The sequence below is a fragment of the Neolamprologus multifasciatus genome, chromosome 17 (assembly GCF_963576455.1).
Source record: "Neolamprologus multifasciatus chromosome 17, fNeoMul1.2, whole genome shotgun sequence".
NCBI lineage: Eukaryota > Metazoa > Chordata > Actinopteri > Cichliformes > Cichlidae > Neolamprologus > Neolamprologus multifasciatus.
In genome coordinates, this window is record NC_140455.1 from 24,529,471 (window position 1) to 24,549,414 (window position 19,944).

The following is a 19,944-nucleotide window of genomic DNA, read 5'->3' on the forward strand; positions in this document are numbered from 1 at the left end:
TAAAAGCTTGAATCTGTCGCAGTAGCGGCATCTCTCTTTAGCCATAGAACGGAAACATTATTTCCGTTCATGCGTTGAAAAAAGCCCCGAAAGAAAATAAAGCATTTTTACATGCAGCTACACCGATTTTTATGAAGTTGTTCTTACGCAGTAATCTCGCAGGCTTTATAAAGAAGTTGAGAGTCCGGTGTCAAACGGAGAGAAACTGGCGACTCTTCTTTTGTTACACTCTGACTTAGAAGTGCATTTCGCGATGATCACTTAATTTAGATTCAGGGTGTATTGGGTTCAAATGCTGCAAAGCGTGGGGGAGGGGATGTTCCTTTTGGGCATCTCGCCCCATCTACTCCAGCTGTACTAGCGATTCAAGCTACGCAGAATTAAACAAATGAAGGAAATTTGTCGCTTTCCCCTCACCTGGTATAACCGTGTGAATGCGCAATCAGCTTTGGTGGTGGTGTTTTTGTGTCTTAACGCGGATGTTGTCGCTCTTTCCTGTCTGACAAGCAGCGTATTAATTCGTGTCGGCTAGTTCGCTGTGCTAACTATACGCTGTTTGTCGTCGTTACATTCCGAGGCTATTTTTGGCCTCTATTCACAGCACAGATTTGAAGAGATTCCCCTTATTTTCTGCTAACATTCAAATTAAAAAGGCCTTGTAGCCTTATGTAGCCTTCTAACATTACACTTTTAGAGGCCAGTGCTAGCCGATTAGCTCGCTGGCCTCGCTTTCGACGAATTCACACAAACCCCTACTTGTAACAACACAAAAACTGTACCGACAGAGTGATACTCAAGGTAGAGTGTGTGAAAGGCGATTGAATGCATTCTTGGGGGGGTTTCTTCCCATGGCGAGGCTCCCTTGGCTACACGGTTGTCTCGCCGTCCAGAGAAAAAGCGCTATGAAAATGGCGACAGCGCCAGGGTGTTGTGGTAACATAATAGCAACGTTGTACCCTCCACACCCCTATCGACGGGGACTGACTGCAGCGCCGACGTACTCACTGAGGAGCAACTACACAACACATGCTGTTTATTTATTTTGTATTTAAGTTGGGCTTATAATAGCGTGAAAGAATCCGGATCATACATCGGCATCATTGCGCTTTTTGCCTTGCTGTGGTAATAATTGCTGGTGCTGTTTCCTGTTCCCAAAACGAATTACATAGCACCCCTGTAACGTGCGTCACTTCTTGGGCGATTTGCTTGAGTTTTAATGCTGGGGCACTATTGGTGTTACCACAGAAAATCCGACACTTTTGTTTGACATAGAAGGAGCATGTTGGTGTACTTTTCAAGTTTCAAAACGGTGCAAAAACGCAACGACATCAAAGGACATTAGATAGAAGACTTGCTCTTTTTGCCGCATCTCACCTGAGAACCGTAAACAATATTATGCAGTTTCTCCATCACCATAGTGGTTTCATTTCCTCTTCATTCGCTTTAGTGTGACAGAAGTTCACCCAGTGTTCTAAGGGTCTGAATATGTTAGCTGTGATGGATAGAATTGTAAATTTAAATACATATGCGTGAATTTTCCCAGCTCAGAAACTGTTTAGGGGAAATTGTTCTGCATGTAGTTAAGCCTCAGAGAATGTTGCCTTGGCTTTGTATTTTCCTGTCATTGAGTGTAAGTAAATTAAGCCCTACATGTTTTGTTTTTTTCTTCTTCTAATAGTCTTAGTGATTCTCCTCTGATAAGTGCAAGAGGAGAGTCACAAGAGATAGCTGTGCTTTTGCACTTTATGTTCAGATGAAATCAGTTTTATTAGATGCTGTAAAATGCTGGGTATGTCTCAGTGTGGGAGTGATATTTATGTTTTCTCACATAATACAATACCGTACAGTTGCACAACACTTAATGCCAAGTATTTGGTAGTAAGAAAAATTGCCTGGATCGTGTCACATAGCAGTCTTGCAGACTGCCTCAGTACTCTCCCGTGTAATGGGATATGTTTTAAATTAACTGTAATACTAATATGTTCTGTGTATGCTTTGTTTTTGTTTTTTTTCTCATGTCAGACAACATAATTTTGCGCATTAGTTTTCTGGCGAATTCAAAATTAAAATGTGGAGGGAAACGAGTCAAAGCCAGTTTCCGGGATACTTTTTTGAGCTCATGGCACAGCTGTCCTTTCCTCTACTTTACCCTGTGGGAAAACTCTGGCACTTTGTTCAGCTCAAATGCCTCTTCGAGACTCTTGCCAAGAAGCTTTTTTTGTGTCTTTTACCCCTGATCATTTTGTTACGATGTGTAAAGTAGAACATCTTCCATGTCAGAGAAAGCATCAGGTCTTTCTTAATAAACTATCAACCCACTTTAAACCAGGGCGACAGTGACTTAAATTGAACAAATAAAGGGCCATTCATATACTAAAGTATGAATCAAAACATAGTTAAAGGTTATAGTGAAAGTATTTACATAACAACATAAAAAACCCACCTAACTCAGCCTTTAAATGAGCCTACGCCAATTTTCTGTTATACCCCACTGCATAGGCCAGTGATGAAAGGCATAGCATTGGAAATGAGTTCAGTAGCAGTACATACCCACAGTTGTCATTCCTCAGAATAACGTTGCCTCTTATTGGATTTTTCGGCTGTGCATTGTTTTCCTTTTAGGGTCTTGCGGGTTGGATCAAAACGGCCATGTTGTATTTTGCCTGTGTGTGCACTTTTTATTGTTTTAAACCTTAATACAGACTTAAGTGTAAGGCCAGGAGGAATAATGCATGACCCAACCCCTCCAAACCTCTGGGAGTATACTATCTGATGCTGTAATGAACCCAGTTTGTCTCAAAATAAGATTAAGTGTTAAAAGATCTTCTCTGTGGAGGTGTTTTTACTACTAGATGAATTAGAAGGCACTATAATAGCTAATTAGTCTTTGCTACTTAATACACAAAATCCCAAGCCGCCTTGCTCGTTCTTGTAAAGGAGCAGAGGCCTCTATTCAAACATTCATCCTCTTTTTCTTTTTTTTTTTCCCTTTTTTTTTGTGGTGTTCCCCTCTGTCCACAGAATATCAGACCAGCCAGTGTTAAATTCCCGATTGGCTCTGTGTGTGCCTGGTGGCCTTGTGCAGGAAAGCGTGTGTTTGTTTACTGTGTTAACAGAGATGGTGAGGTGCCACTCTCGCTCTGCCATAGGGACAGAGTGCTCTGGCCGGGCAGCTTGGAGACATGGCAGTCTCAGGTGACGCACCTTTCCTCTCACCCTGACCCCCCCAAGGCAGACATGTGCCATCAAAAAGCCACACACTAAGTGGAAAACAGTTTAATTTTTTTCAGCATACTATGCAATAGCGAGAGAGAGACAGACAATAAAGAAACCAGACAAGTGCGCAGGATGTCTGTTGGTATATTGATGTATTGACAAGCCAGAAAGAAGAGCCCCTGTTGTTTTTGTGCCCTTCTTTTATCTCCAGACATTAATTCTCTGAAACAGTAGCACCTCTGTGTAGTAACTGTCTGTTCGCCATGTGGAGCTAAGCTGTGTAGCTGCTGCCTGGTCTCCAGAGATCTCACATGTGTAGTGCCCAAACACCAGAGACAAAGCTGCCTGGCTCAGGAGCCCAGCAGAGTCACATGGTATCCCAGCTGGGAGGAGAAGCCAGAGCTCAGGTGACCTGTTTTTGTGCCGCTAGCTCAGGCGTAACAGATCCCTCTTTAAACTAGCAAGCTGCCTCCCTGACAGGTGGCTTTAGGGCTAGAGCTACTGAGGCCACAGCCCCACTACACCTCCCCAACCTTCTCCTGTTGCTATGCCTGGGTTACAATAGCATTCATGGGTTGTGGAATAAAGAGGGGCCGTGTCATCGACGTTGGTGATGTAACAACACTGCGGTCCAAGCGTGAAATTGATCATCAAACACTGTTATAATGGGTCCTGAGTGGCTCTTACTGTTCTTTTGCCCTGTAGATGTTGAGTAGCCGCTCCCCATTTTCTTTGCACACACACACAGCTCACATTTTAGTTAGCTATGAAGTGCATTCTCCAAATGCTGTAATTAGGAAGCAGCTGCATATGTGCTTGCATTTCAGTCTCTAATCATGATAGCTCTCCCAAGTCCAAGGGACAAAATGAATCCTATTGGCCCTCGCACTGTTAAAGAAACCCGGTGTAAAATAATAGAAAATAATCATGAAAGCACAACCTATTTGTTTGTGTTCATGAACACAAATTTTTTTCTTTTTTTTCCTGTTGTCATCTAGCATGACTTTCAAAGTAATGTATTTTTACAGGAAGTATATTGAACTAGTGTATTTTTGCTCAGATGACTAATTTTTAGTGTTTAAAAATTAGTCATTAGTTGTTTTTGTAATGATGGTAATGTGTAACTTTGGTTTTCAATGTGAGCACTGAAACTTTTAAACACCATCACCAACCCTTCTGGCTTCCAAATGCTGACTTTTTTCACCCTTGAAAAGTAGAAAATATTCTTTTCTACTTTATGAGCAGATATGAGAATGGTCAATTTCATAAACCTACTAGTACATCAGTTTTACTTTTCAGATGTTTAAAGAGACTTGTCATTGACCATACATAGCCATACATTACTCTGACTCTGGAAGCAGCAGTGAGAGGGAGATGGCGAGATTGTGCCCCCAGGGATCTCCTGTACAGGACATTACTCAGACTACAGGAGGGCTGTCCCAGCTTTGCTGCCATACGGGCTCTAGCTCGCTGTCTGAACTTACACGCCGCTTGCTGCTACACTGCTCTCCCCTTCTAGTCAGTTATTTACTAGTTCCCATTTAGGGTACCTGAAAACAGCTGCATAAATACCTTCTCCTCATTGCCTGACATTTAAACGGACTGTTCCTAACAGTCTAATGAGCCTTTGGTTTTCACGCGTACCAACACATTTCCTATTGTTGCAGCAAAAAGTGCTTGTGTGAACGCTCACATCCATATCCCCTGCTGTATTGATGTATGACTTCACCTTCAGCGCTCGAGTGCAAAGGGAGTGTTGCTGGCAGCCATGAGCACACTGATTTATGAAGAAAAAGGCAGATCTCGTGTGTCTCCCGGTGGGTACAGGGGGAAAAAAAATCCATCTGGGTCATGCTTCCTGTTACATGAGTGTATGTGTAGGGAGTTTGTTTTATCAGTTTTCCGAGCTGAGTCATTGCAGCCAGCTATGAGGATGGTGTGAAGTCACATCTGCTTGGCAGAGAGGGCCCTGGGATTTAGTTGGAATCCCTCATTTTCCTCTTGCTCCTCCCACTTCAGGAAAAACATGATCTGCTGCAAAAACGAGAATAAAGATGCTGTTGCACATAGAGCAGTGGTGATAAACTGAGGAGAGAGAAAAGCTGCTCTCTGTGGTAGTATCATTTGAATACGATGGTGATGGTATGGGTTTTCCCTTGCCGACTTCAGTGCAGTTCTGTCTTAAAAGGATAGCTATTTCCCCCCCACACACAATGACGTGACTGTGTCCCCTCGCTGAGGGAGGGAAGGAGGAGAAAGGAGAGACTGGGTTTACGCTCTGTGCTCCACTCCGCCACCCAGAGTCCACCCAGGTCGAGGCTGTGCAGCATCACTGTCAGACATACCCCAAGTACACCTCCCCCACCCCACGCCCTCTAAGCCTTTGGTAATTTTATTTTTCTTTTTTCATTCGTTCATTCGTTCATTCTTTCATTTTTTTTTTTTTTTTTTTTTTTAAAGCTCTCAGCGGGATGAGCAAATCTATTCAGTGAGCACATTTGGAGAACTGAGACACCAAGAAAATGTAAACCACTTCCACGCTGCGGTTTCTTCTACTATTACCCACTTTTTGCCATATTTCTTTTTCACATTTGTCTGCTCGCCCTCCCCTGTGCACGTTCCTCGCTTTTCCCTCCCCACTCTCCATGTGTTTCCATAACAGCAGCGGATTTAGCCAAAAGTGGCTTTAAATGGTCTCTCCTGGCACTCGTGTAATTGGGAGCTGTGTCTGCGACACTCCCCTTTCCCTCAGCTCTGCGTTACTGTCTCAGGTTTATTTAGGAAGTGCACAGAGGAGGGAGAGAAATCCGCTTGGGCGGGGTGACTGGGCTCAGGAAGAGGGGGGGGTCTTTTCTCTCTCTCTTTGGCTGCATTTCTCCAGGGTGATGGACGGCCCTTCTAAAGGAAGTAGGAGGAGCAGGCAGAGGCAGTCACAGTGAAACGCCGATTTACTGAGGAATGTTGCTGTACTCCTGTACTGTACTTGTTTGTTTTTGTTTTTTTTTTGTCCCGCTGTTCTTTGTCAGTCTTTAGTGTGTCTGGCTGCAGCAAAGTGCACACATGTGTGCATGCTACTCTTAAAGCCTCCTTGTAGAGGTATTTTTGAAAGGACAAAGTGAGAGATTATCTGTTTATATGAGTGGAAGGGGGTTAAATGTCTGCATTCCTTAGTAGTGACAGCAAGATTCATTGCACCAAGTGGAGGCAAACATGGTGGAAGAGAGAACAAATGACTTGCTTTAGAGGGAAGCTATTTTACCCATGCTAAAACATACTGGGCCTCTCTGATAATACAAGGGGGGGGGGGATCTGTCATTTCAGTGTTTTTTGGCAAACTGCCCTATTCTTGTTGAAAGAAAGTGTTTTGGTTACATCAGCGTCTATCATGAAATGCCCCTGCCTGTGATACAGTTGTCCTGTTTAACCCAGTCGGTGCACAAAGAATCGGGAGAGGATTTAGAAGGTGATCCCGGACTTGGCCGACATGCACACTCACAGGGGTCTTCTTCCTTCTATTAATTAGGCCTGGAGCTGACAGCTGTCATGTCTGTGAGGCTCTCACCAGTCCTCCTGGCTTAAACAGTGCATTTGGGTGAATTGGTACCTGAAATTACTACCATCATCACGGCTGTCTACTTTAAAAAGCTCCTCGTGTACATATGCCTCAGTGTGAAAAATTTGAGGGTTTCCTTGATATACGCTGTGTTGTTTGAGGGGGGAGAGGGGCGGGGGCTTTTGGGAAATAAAAGCTTTCCTGGAAAGTCGTCCTGCATATGTGCAGACCTGCAGTGCTCCAGAAGGATTTAATGATCTTACCTCACAAAACCACACAGGCATGCAGAGACAGGTTTTCTTGAGAGAGTGTGTTTTTGCTTGCTAAATGTGTGAATACATTACATGTTCTGTAAACCTTCCCCCAAACGACAACCTTAGCCATGATCCGAGCCTTTGTTTGGGCCCCAGAGTGCATAAGCAGGCTGAAGGTGTGACCTCCAGCCTATTTTGTCTCAGCATCTGTCCCTCCCACTAATCCCGCTTATCAACAGAGCTCTGTATCAGGGGCAGCCACACTGACACATATGCTCCCGTCTGGATTCAAGTTCCATACAGATGCATCTTAATATTCCCATATACGCTATTTCCAGAAAAATCCTTAGTCCAGCCAGTCTCCTGCACTACATACACCTGCCTGACACCTAACAGTTAAATTATTGATTCTCAACTCGGGGAGCTTTTTCAATGTCCGTTAAAAGAGTATAACCTAAACTTTTCTACTGTGTAGGTGTGTGGACATGCAAATACAGTACACTACAGTTTTTAGATTTATTTAAAACGGAGCACTTCTATTCAGTCAAAAGGGGGTGGGGGGAATGGCCTTTATGTTGCATTTTTCTCCCTCCTTTCATGGCGGTCGACTGCTATGTGTTCTCTTGCTCCCCTTTGTGGGAGCTTTCTTGCAGTGCAGCCCTTTCCTGCATGCCTGGCAGAGAGTGTGCAGAGGTCGCTTTAGCGCAGTTCACTCAGCAGCAGCAGTTGGTGGCAGCTCAGGCTTCACCTTACAGAAACATTCCCCTCTCGCTTTTCATCAGCCACTAACCTGAGCTCGGTAACCCTGTCAGGGGGGAAATTCCTGGCAAACACTTCCCTGTGAAAAACGTTGCTCATCTGAAAGTGTGAATCATACATTTACATGTGTTGGAAATACCCCATTTTCACTATGAATTGTGATTTCAGGTTTGCTAGATCATGCAGTTTTCCTGTGTTTAAACTCACCTTCACTTTACTAATAAATTGTCTTTTTTCTTTTTTTTGTCCCCCTTCTATATTCAGGCCTTGTGGATGCACTTAGATGTCTGCAATGAGTGCTGTGGCTGGCATGCCTCAGTGTTTTGGACTCCCTTTCTCTGGACTCAGTAGGACAAGAACTGATCAGCAGAGAACGTCATGAGCATAGTCATCCCAGTAGGGGTGGACACCGCAGACACCTCATACCTGGACATGGCTGCTGGCTCAGAGTGAGTAACACCAGGCCTCTACTGTGCACATTTTTATGCCCCCTCGCTTCCTCTTATTCACTGTTGTGTACCATCTTTCGTTGTGTTGTATCACCAAAATGTCACTCTCAGTTTTGCTCTCCTTTCTTTCATCTTACATCTCACACCCCTCCTCTGTGTCGTATATAGTTTTATTTGAGCATGTCTGTCGCCTTCTCCTTTTCAGGGGCCCCAACATGCCCTCCGTAATAACTGAAGCCTCTGTAAAAAAAAAAAAAAAAAAAAATTCTCTTTCTTTCCGGACAGATCTCTTCTCGTATATTTACAAAGCTACTGTTAATGGGACAGGAATTTGCAGGAAGCAGGGCCCCTCTAGTGTGCGCTCTAATGGACTGTTCAGTGTTGTCATTGATTCCTGTAGATGTTCACATCGTTGAGCAGTTAACTACATCTACCATGTGAATCTGCACTGTATGTGTGCAGTCTGTTTATAAAGCTGACTGTGTGAAGTATACAGAGGCACCACGTATGATATTTTTTTTCCTCCTCCTTTTCCCTGATCCTTGTCTAATGCTGTAAGCTTGATGTTTGCACATGTGTGCACTGCATTCAGTCAGTGAAGCAGAAATGGTGCATGGAGCCATGGCAACAAGCTTCCTATCGCCCCTCCTCTCGGTTTCCTTATAGTCTTGTCAAGGACACTGCCGCGGCGTTTTGTGGTCAAATAAATGAAGCAAGAGGTTTGTGTACGACTAAAGAATAACACACGTCATCTGCTTATGCAGGGGATCCTGTCTCTTTAAAAACAAGGGAGAGCCCTCCCCTGCCTGCTGCTACCACCGCCGCCTTCATCAGAGCTGTTACCCAGACAGCATGTGTTGCCATGGTTTTTACCCCTCACTCCCCTCCCTTCCTCTTTCCTCTCTGCACTGCGCAGGGCCTGTTACCATGGTCACTGCCCTGAGTGACAGGTGGTCCTTGCATAGATATGGCGTCTCTCCCCCAACACCAGCCAGCTACCCCCCACCCCCCTGAGTGCTGCTGTCACCGGGGCTACGAGTAAGCCCCTCGCCTTGACTCTCTCCCTTGTTCTTTGTCCGTCAGTGCTCTGTGTCCGACTGCCTGCTGCAGATTTATTCAAAGGCTGATAACAAGCTTGAAAGGGGCTTCCACCTGCTGCTGCGCAGGTCCTGTCTGGACCAGAGGCACAGCATAGTTGGGCTCACACTGCTCTGTCGAGATGTCAGGAACATGTTTGACATAAAAGATTGATGCAGGCACTGTGCTGTCAACCACTGGTTTCTGAAACCTCGAGCTGAGTATTTTTGCCAGACGTGATGAGAGGGGTGGCTCCAACTACAAAACCACACTCTTATTGGCCTAATGACTTGTGACCGACAGTTAATTAGCCAAAGAGTGTCGTCTGGATAATCATCCTTTCCTATTCACTTCAGTATGACCTGAAACTTGCAACTGAGCCCATAAACTGGTTAGGAAATTGTTTACTGAGGACACAGAGTGCTTACTGCAACTAGAAGTCTTTATGCAACCACAGGAATCGCCCCCTAATGGCTATTAAAGAATTTAAACCCTTTTGATTTATTTTAACCTACCTCAGGTCATAATTTATATCAGATCAAGTGAGCAGTAGCATTATTTTTGCCAAGGATTCTTAAATCTTTACCTCACAAATTCCTAAATTTAAATCAGTGAGATAATTGGTGTAACCAAAATCAGAATTGCTCTAAATCATGCCTTGAAATGACCACCCAAATAAGTCCCCAGATGTATTTCAAGATGGCTGCCAAGCGGCAAGACTTCTGGAAGGACTTTGGCTGGCTACGTTCCTTATTTTATAATCAGCCTCTGCTACTCGCCCGAGAAACGGCATCACGTCTTTTCCACGTCCTCCCTCAAATCTGCAGCAGTGTCACCAGCTGTTGGCCAATGCAGTGTGTGTGTGTGTGTGTGTGTGTGTGTGTGTGTGTGTGTGTGTGTGTGTGTGTCCACGCTGACACACACAGAGCCCAGCGCACGCATACACGCTGCTGACAGAATACGTAGTGTTGCCATGGTAGCAAGCAGGAGCTCTTTAGGAGTGAAGGCGTTGCCGGTGGCGTTTCGGGGGCTGCTCTCTTTCCTCTCCCTACTGTTGAGCTCTCTCATGTTCACTCTGCTTGTCCACTCTGCCTCTTCACAGTCTCGCACCAGATGTTCATCTTCTAAATGATATTGTCTCACCGTGCTTTTATTTATTTATTTTACACTTGTGGCGTTCTTTTAGATAAAACTAGAAAATGGCTAACTGCCACCTTTAAGTTAAACTTTGTTACAAAAATTCTCTCCTCATTCCACCCTCTTTCATCTGTTCTTGTGCGCAGGCAGGCAGTCACGGATTATTGGACTGTATATCTGCAGTCCTCCCACTACATGTATGCACACAGTGCCTGTAGTCCAGCGGCGTCAAACTTGTTTTTGTTTGCAGGTTTTCATTTCTTTTAGTTTACAGAATTAGATTCATATATTTAATAACTTATCCAGAAAAACCTAATGTGACTTCAGATAAATGGCAAATCAGTTACAGAGAAGAACATATAATGGAAAATTGAAAAACCAGGTACTTTTTTGGTACTCAATTGAACACACTTTTTCTATTACCTTATCTATTGCTTATTTTGACAGGTAATTTATCTATTACCTGTGTCTCTTCAACCTGTACGACATGCCATGGGGGATGGTTTTGGTCAGGAAGAAGGTTTTCAAACTGACCATAATTCAGCCCTCTGTCCTGGAAGAAATTAACAGTTCTAATTCTCATGACATAACCCATTTTTAAGAAATAAAAACTGAAAAGTCCAAAAGGTATTCCCTACTTACTTTCAGTTTTGTTCAAGAGTAAATGTATGAATAATACAAACCCACCAGTTATGCGCATACAGAAACAAACACGCACACAAACATGCTTCCTTCCTTCCTTCCCACAGAACAGGCTCGCTCACTTGTTTGCCTTGTTTGTCATTATCTTGATATTTTTCCCCTCCCAGACTAATTTGTAACACCTGTGTCTCTCTTCAACCTGTTTAAAAAAAATTTCCTTCTTTCCGCCTCTGAGTGATACACACCCACATCTCTTTATTATAAAGTGTAGACTTTGATCTGGTTAATCATTGATGGAAGAAAGTTTGTAAACCAACTGCACCCAGGTATATATGTTCTGTCTTTCTGCAAACCTAATCTGTGGCAGTTAATCTGTTGTGTACGCATACACACCCCTCTTAAACTGGGCCCGCCTCCGTACTTGAAGCATGCACTTTACGTTTTCACTTTGACAGTGAATAGTTGAGTGGCAGTACACACAGGAAGTGCTGCACAGTGCTCTTTCGGCATGCAAAAGGAGCAATAGGGCTGAGAAGGGCTCCCACAGGTACCGTATCACCAGCTTGCCTTGGGGACTCGCTGTTTAAAGGGAACTTTAAGGGGTGGTTTTAAGTACTTGTTCAAGCTATATAATTATTCGCTGTATCTCCTAATTGCCTTGGCTCTTTCTAGTCGGCTTTTTAACCTGAGTGCAAGCTTCAAAATAACGTGGTTATAGAGTCAGAGTCTCACATGGCCTGGTCAGGGTGCTCATTGTCTTTGCTGCTAAAATAGCTCCATATGAGGCAGTTCTTTATACTTATTGAGCGTCTTTATTGTATTTTGCCTAGATATTTTTGTAGCTTGGAGAGAGCAGAGTAAAAAACTTTGTCTTTATGACCTTTGAGCAGTTTGAATTCAGAGTTGAATCAAATGTGTTTTCACATGACGGAGCCATTCACTCATGTGGATATCGAGCTGAAACAAATAGCTGCGACACCATAGCTTAAACAGTCCGTATCTCAAATGCATCTTGTTTATCCAGTATGTTGCACTCGTATTTCTCTCTTCCTCTTCTTCTTCCCTCTCTTTTTTCTTTTCTTTTACCCTCTTTCATACTGGACCGTCTTGTCTCATGTCATCCGTTTTGCCAGTTCCACTTCCCTCTTCCACAGAGCAACTGAAGAACAGATTAATCATGTCATAATAAGGGTGGGTTGGTCCTAAACGGTCAAACAGGCTCTCTCTCTTCACCACTGAACGTGGCAGAAAAGTGGATCGACTGGTTTGGTAGGAACGAACTTGTGCAAGTGTGTGTTTTGTGTGAGTGACGGATAGCATGTGTTTTCTGATGATTGTCTGACTTACAGATGTGGGTTCAGGGATTAAAACGTCAGTTATGTGTGGCTCTCAGGCCTGACGAGCATGGATAAGGTGACATTATAGCAGACACTGTGGTGGTACTTTTTTTTTCTTCTTTTTTTTTTTAGTGGCCTTTCTCTGGCAGCTGTAACCTCTGTGTCACCACCAGTAGCTACCCAGATGCAGACACATCCTTAAGACTGTTGTAAGGAAACTGTCCTTGAATTGCTTTGCTTCTCAGCTCTTAACCAAATTTTTGTTTGTGTTTCTGTCTTAAAGACCAGAGTCGGTGGAGGCCAGCCCTGTGGTGGTGGAAAAGTCGAGCTACCCACACCAGATTTACAGTAGCAGTTCGCACCATTCCCACAGTTACATAGGCCTGCCTTATGCTGTAAGCACACACAGACACACACACCTCTTTCCTCACCTTCCTCAAACTTCTACAGATAACCTGCAAACCTTGAGCTGGAGAATTACAGTGAACAAGGAAAATATTGCTTTCAGTACATGCTTTCATGCTGTTTCTTATACAACACAAGCATTAATGAGTGTAAACGCTTCTTTTTAAAAAAAAAATAAAAAATCATTGTCAGTCAAACGAACACAAATAATGGCAGCAGCTGCCAAGATAAAAGCAGACTAAAGAAAGGTGGTCATGTTAGATCACTGATGCAGCAGTGTTTGGGTTTAAAGGCAGCACAACATGCCTGTCCCGAGGATTTAAGAAACCCAGAAAACAGACCAATGACTGACTGCTTCCTTGTCTACTTTGTCATAAGGCATCAGAGGAAGGAGGACATGGCAGGCTGTTTGGATATTAGGGGGAAAATGCAATTATAACACATAAACCTCTGTCTTTTTCAGTCATTGAGTGAAACTGATTTGCTATTGATTAATTGACATTCTTAATCATTTTAGGATTTTTAAAATAGTACATAGAACTTTGTTCATTGTTTGGTCATTAAATGATCTATAGATGCTATAAAATGGAAACTGTGAAACAACTAAGTCAGGGCTGTAAAACCTTTGCTTTGGACCTTACTGTTGCTAACACATCTTGGCCTAAAAAAGACTAAACATTTAATTTGCCAAGCAGTGTGTTGGTTGTAGAGGTACTTTTCTGTTGCCAGTGATAGTGCATGCCCATTGTGGCAACATTGTTTTGTAAACTAAACTATTTTGATAAGCAACGTTTACCTATATCACATGAAAGGTACATTTTCAATTGTTCTCTCAGGACCACAACTATGGGGCGCGGCCCCCACCTACACCGCCAGCCTCCCCACCCCCCTCCATGTTGATCCGACAAGGAGAGGGGGGGCTGTTTGTTCCAGGGGGCCAGGACGAAGCATCCAGGGGCACCACACTCAGCACCTCAGAGGATGGCAGCTACGGGGCTGACATCACCCGTTGCATCTGTGGCTTCACCCATGACGATGGCTACATGATCTGTTGTGACAAGTGCAGGTGAGACACAAGTAGTCACAAGCTTTGACTAGTATTGACTCAGGCCTCTTTCATCTAGCTGCCTGTTTTTGTTCCTTGTGTTCACTAGATCAGTTTTTTGTAACTTCATGTGGTTAATGGGAACAAAAATGTGACCTGAAGGTTTATTAAAACTCCTTCTTAACGTTTCCCTTTAGTGCCTGGCAGCACATAGACTGCATGGGCATCGACAGACAGAACATTCCTGAGACCTACCTGTGTGAACGCTGCCAACCTCGACACCTCGATAGAGAGAGGGCCGTCCTGCTGCAGACCCGTAAAAGAGAGTCTTTATCTGGTAAGGGAACACATTTATAAAGCTCCCAACATTTCCCTTTACCCTTGTACTTTTTTTTTTTTTAATTTCTGTTGACAAAAATCTCAATGCAGTTGCAGTAATTCACAAAAAGAAAACCTAGAGAAACTAGATTATTTTGAGAGCTGAACTATGAGGCGTTAGAAGCAAGAACCCACAGATAGATGTTTCAGTTCTGCTTTTACTGGCTTCCTTGCTGCAGTAAATGGCCAGCTCATTACAGAGTAAAGCAGGTTGTAAGCTGTGTCAGGGTGCAGCCTCCTCCCCCTGCAGGACAGCCAGATATAATTCTGCCTGAGAGCAGGATGTACTGACACCTGCAGGTCAAGCAGAAAACTGCAATTTAGTTTGTGATGTAGCAAGCCTTGTCTTCCATTAGTATGACACGATTAGCTTTTGTTTTGCCCGAAGCAGGTGTAGCTTTTTATATCTTTGTGTGTGTCACTTTCTTTGTTCCCTGCCTGACTCCTAATAACTCGCTTGCTCATTCAGACGGGGACACCAGTGCTACAGAGAGTGGAGATGAGGTTCCGCTAGAGCTCTACTCCACCTTCCAGCACACGCCTACCACCATCACCCTCACCACTGGACGCCTTGGCAATAAGCAATCTGATAAAAAGCGCAAAAAGAGTGGTGAAAAAGAGCCTCCAGCGTCCTCTGCTCGAGCTAAAAAGGTCAACGTTTACTCATTCACTTACAAAATTAATATTTTACAAACACCTGTTTGGAATGCCGATTAACCTCACACTTTTAATTCATTTAATTACCTTACAGGCCTTTCGAGAGGGGTCCAGAAAATCCTCTAGAGTAAAGGTAAATTTACAGAACACTCTCATGTCCACCATCTCCAGAATCCAGAATGCTCCTGTTAAATCTGAGCTGTGAGTCACATTTGTACTGTTTTTCTCAGGGTGCAGCTCCCGAACAGGAGCCAACAGAGCACCCGTCTCTGTGGGAGAACAAGATCAAAACGTGGATGGAGCGTTACGAGGAGGCCAGCAGTAATCAGTACACTGAGGATGTTCAGGTCCTGTTGCGTGTTAAAGAACAAGGCGACGGCAAGAGTCTGGCATACAACACGCATCCAGCCTCTTTCAAACCCCCTGTAGAGGTACAAATATACACACTGAGTGAATCTCCACTGGTAACACAAATATGATAACACCCAAACACATTGCTTGTCTCTAGCAGCCTGCAGCACTAGCTTTCCCTCTCGGGGTTCACATGTAATTCAAGATGTTTGTTTATGTCAGGCGGTTTGTGTCTCCCAGAGTCAAGTTCAGAAGAACAAGAAGATCCTCAAGGCGGTGCGAGACTTGGCCCCAGACTCCCTCATCATTGAGTACAGGGGCAAGTTCATGCTTCGACAGCAGTTTGAGGCCAATGGATACTTCTTCAAGAGGTTAGGAAGCTTGTCACGAGTCAAAAGGGTTTTCCCTCTTGGATTTGTCTCGATCTAAATTGAGTGCAACTTCGTTTTTAGTGCAGGCCAAATAAATTAACTCTTAATGTAATGGCAGATGATTTAAGATGTTAAATTGAGGTGTTTTGTGTGCATTGATCCCACTCATCCCCTGACCTTGCTTTTCTCCTCAGGCCATACCCTTTTGTGTTATTTTATTCAAAATTTGATGGACTGGAGATGTGTGTAGACGCTCGCAGCTTTGGAAACGAAGCACGTTTCATTCGCCGCTCTTGCACTCCCAATGCTGAAGTATGTAACATTCAAAAGTGCTTAATAATTTGCTTCTTTTCACTTAATTAACCAAAACTCTTATCCATAGTTGCAAGCGCTAGTTTTTACCAATACTCTTCTGAACGTCCCTCAGGTGCGTCATGTCATTGAGGACGGCATGTTACATTTATACATCTACTCATTGCGGCCGATATCCAAGGGCACAGAGATCACAATCGGTTTTGATTTTGACTATGGCAGCTGGTAAGTGTCAAGGAGTAAAACTGGCAATTGCTTGCTAGCAAGACAAGATCGTTTCACTAAATTTCTCCTGTTTTTGTTTGTTTGTTTGCTTTGGGTTATTTGTTTGTTTTTGTAGTAAATACAAGGTGGACTGTGCCTGTGTGAAGGGGAACCAGGAGTGCCCGGTGCTCAAGCACAACCTAGAGCCCACAGAGAACCTGGGTTCTGGAGGCAGACGCAGAGGGAATCGGAAAGACAAGGAATTGGCACGGGACGACCAGGCCCAGAACCAGAACGTGGGTTTGGACGGCGAGGGGAAGGGCAAGAACATAGGCGACAGCAAGCAGAGAAAACTCTCTCCTCTCCGCCTCTCCATCTCAAACAACCAGGCAAGATTAGTTTTTAATGTACGGTGCACAAAATATGCCTGGTGTCAGTCCCCCTTTTTTAACACTTCTTAATTTAGATTTATTTTCTGTTAAAATGCACTCACCCTTATAGTCCATGCATCTGGTTTCTTTTGGTCTGTGCATGTGTTTTCCATTGTTAGTCACTCTTTGTTATTGTACATCCTGTTTAGTTCCCTCCCTTTTTTTGTTTTTTTCCTCTCCCATCATCCCTGTTATGCATCCACTTTTTTCCCCTCCCAGCTAATTTTTTTTCCTTATATAGACCATATCTTACTGCACTTTTGTGCCACTGGTCTGGCAGAGATGTGCAGTAGTAACACAAGCAGAGGCGCCGCCGATAACAAAAGTCTCATTTGTTATCGGTTGTGGAAATTATTTTAGAGTTCATGATTCAGGGAAATCTTATTTGTGACTTGAATATTTGGTTTGGAAACCGGTCCCATTTGAATTAGAAAGGACTGCCTCAGGCTTTCAGAAATGCAGAAACATGAGTAGATCTGTCCCAGTAAGACATAGGAGGTTTTAATATCATGGTGCTATGATGATACCCAATGGACATGACAATATTCAAGCTGCTACACCAATAATTTAATAAGGGGGTGCTAATAAAGTCATAACTTTCAAGAAGGCCACTTAGCAGTTGTGTAATGTGCACAGACCAACCACCTATCTAAACGTATCTTTAAAAAGTTCTTCCTCAGCCTCTCCCTCACCTCTCCTCCACTCTTACCTGTCTCCTTCTAGTCTGTAGCCAGACTGAATGATCAGCCATGATAAAGCGCCATACCCCACTCTCCCCTCCTCTTACAGGATCCTGAGTTATTTGAGGATCTAGAAGACAAAACCTCCGTTAGCAATGAAGTAGAGATGGAGTCAGAGGAGCAGATTGCAGAGAGGAGGAGGAAGATGGTAAGTGTGCCAAGCTAGGGGCTACAGCTTACCCCCCTCCCCCGCTGCCGTGCTACCGCCCAGCAGAAAGAGCAAAAATAAAAACTGTCCCCTGTTGCTCTGGGTGTGGACTTAACTATTTGTCTGCTAAGGGCTTGGATAGGAGCAGCTGTCTTCTACCTCTCCTCCATAAAACCAGCCTCCTCCTTCACAATTCATCTACTGCTAGTGCTCCCACTATTATTGGTGCCTCTGTTGCTGTTTTGTTCAAACCCGCTGTGCTTTCCCTCCTTCAGCTTTGACTTTTCCCCTTTTCTCACAGCGCTGAGGCTTTGTGCTTGTCTGTCATTACGCTTATTTTCCTCATTTGTTGCCTGTTTTTTCTTTTTTGCCCCTTCACCATGTGAGTACATGAACAGGCCTGCAGTGCCGCATGCCTGTTGACAACCTTGCCAGTGTATTGTCTCTTTATGCACACTGAAACTATCCCCCAGTGTGTATTGCAGTTTGAGTAGAGCTCTCTTCTCACCTTCATTGTAGCCATGAGATTGAAATGGCCTGTTACGGGTTCAACTACTCTCTCTGCCAAATGGTCGTATGTCCCCGAGAGATGGGATCAAACACACACACACACAGGAAATTACCCTGCAGTCAGCTCCATTTCACACGGTAGACCCAAGGTGTAAAGCGCTGACTCATCTTTGGCTAAGGTACAGTTCTTATAATTGGCCAGAGAGATGGATGGATGGATAGATGGAGGGAGTGACTGCAGAGGGTAGAGCCCTGTTGCTGGGGCCTTATTGACTCCGGGAGATCCAATAAGCTGCCTTCTATGCAACACGGCATAAGAGGGCACCCTGCTCGAGCAAAGAAGCATACATTTGCACACTGACGGTCACAAGCGTAGTAGGTGTGTGTGGACATTTTTAAATCTGTGTGGTGGAGATGCTGCATGGGAGAGAAATATCTTGCCTGCTTAAGCTCTTACTGAAAGTTCTATTGGTGGAAAGGGCATCCTGGGTTTATGTTGTGTCTTCCTGCTACCCCAGCTCTTTAGATATTTTATGTATTCTAACACTTCACCCTTGGTGTTCTGTTGCCTGTGGGAAGAGTCAAAATGCGAAATCATTGATAACATGGGCTCCCCCTTTCTTTATATTTTTGTTAGGGCTCCTTTAGCTTAGCCTCTGTGATAGAAGTCAGAATGTACAAAGAAACTGGACATTTAAAAATAACCCTTTACTACCACTGCGGTTTGTTCTTCCTCCTTGTGGGGAACTCCGCTATTGTTTCCTTTACTACTCGAGCCAAACTTCAACCGATCAATATTCTGCCTACATACAGCATCATTGCCATTGGTGCCACTGTTTGCATGCAGCCCTACAAAAAGCAAACACATGTGATTGAAGTCCAGTAATTCACAACCAGACAAGCAGGACCTTAAATCTCACTTTAAAGATCAAGATTTTAAGAATATGTCAAATGATGTGCTGTGACTCTTTGTGAGATGAGTGTAATAAGCTGCTGGTCAGTGATTGTAGTGAATGCCCAGCTTTTGGTAGAAGGAATTAAAAGACCTGTGCCTTTTTAATGTAGTGTTTTGTTTTTTGTAAAACTTAGTTCTTAGGAAATTCTGTGAAGATTTTGGTTTACAGCAGGAGTCCTGCTATGAGAGATTGTTCCTAAATTTTTGAATACTTGTCGACGCCTTGTCTTTGGAAGCCAAAGCTCCAAAGAAGCCACAAGTGGAATTGCATGACCTTGAGGTCTTAGACTATGGGTTTGGAGTGGCACCAATCTTTTTCTCACTGCTGTGAAAAGGGCCATTACATCCTGGCATTGTTAGTGCATTCCTGAAGATGCTCTATAGTTGTAAATATCCTGCATAGTGTTATTGCATATTACCAGGTAACCTTAGCGCTGGAAAAATTTCACCAGATGATTAGAGATCCTTTAGTCCAGTCATGTCCATTTTTAGTGAAGCCTTGTTTAGGTGGGACATGTCTCTTCTAAACTGGGCTGTTTCTTTATTAAACATTCAGGCCAACCCAGCGGAGCAGTCCCATCTACCTGTCGGGGCGGCTTCGTGCTGGAGGGGACTGAAAATCAAGGAGGTAAACTTGACCCATACATGGCCAACCCCACCCATCTACCAACCTCGTAGTGGTGATTGACTGAGTTAAAAGCGTACTAACAGTCCTGTCTTTACAGCAAACTTTAGCCTATGCAGGCAAAAAAAAATTTTTTTTTTTTTCCAAAGGTGTGTTTTGAGTAATGATGGAGTGCTTTGTTTTTGGTGGAGGTAGCTATGGTTTCTTTATAAGGACCTGGGGAAATTTATTTGCGTACAAGCTAAATTAAAACACCTTGTTCTCCTACATTTTTCTCTCACTCCAATCTCCTCTTTTGGTTGCTCTTATTGTGAAAGTGAAGGGACATTTTTTTTTCTACTTGGCTCTGCATATGGCACTCTGCACTCAGATAGAAATGCTTTTCGCT

The 19,944-nt window shown here is 43.8% G+C and overlaps 1 protein-coding gene across 8 annotated transcripts in view; it reads left to right on the plus strand.

Annotated features, from left to right (window-relative positions):
- The window catches only part of kmt2e (lysine (K)-specific methyltransferase 2E), a 29,640-nt gene that overhangs the window by 2,545 nt on the left and 7,151 nt on the right, over positions 1–19,944 (plus strand). For 2 of the 8 annotated variants that reach the window (XM_085138359.1, XM_085138358.1), the window contains exons 2-14: positions 8,047–8,231; positions 12,708–12,819; positions 13,666–13,895; positions 14,072–14,211; positions 14,722–14,903; positions 15,004–15,042; positions 15,140–15,340; positions 15,483–15,631; positions 15,826–15,943; positions 16,059–16,168; positions 16,284–16,536; positions 17,368–17,466; positions 19,488–19,559. In XM_085138359.1, the coding sequence (XP_084994485.1) occupies positions 8,161–8,231; positions 12,708–12,819; positions 13,666–13,895; positions 14,072–14,211; positions 14,722–14,903; positions 15,004–15,042; positions 15,140–15,340; positions 15,483–15,631; positions 15,826–15,943; positions 16,059–16,168; positions 16,284–16,536; positions 17,368–17,466; positions 19,488–19,559 (1,776 nt within the window). In that variant the 5' untranslated portion in view covers positions 8,047–8,160. The other 6 variants (XM_085138360.1, XM_085138366.1, XM_085138361.1 and 3 more) reach the window with 6 other exon arrangements.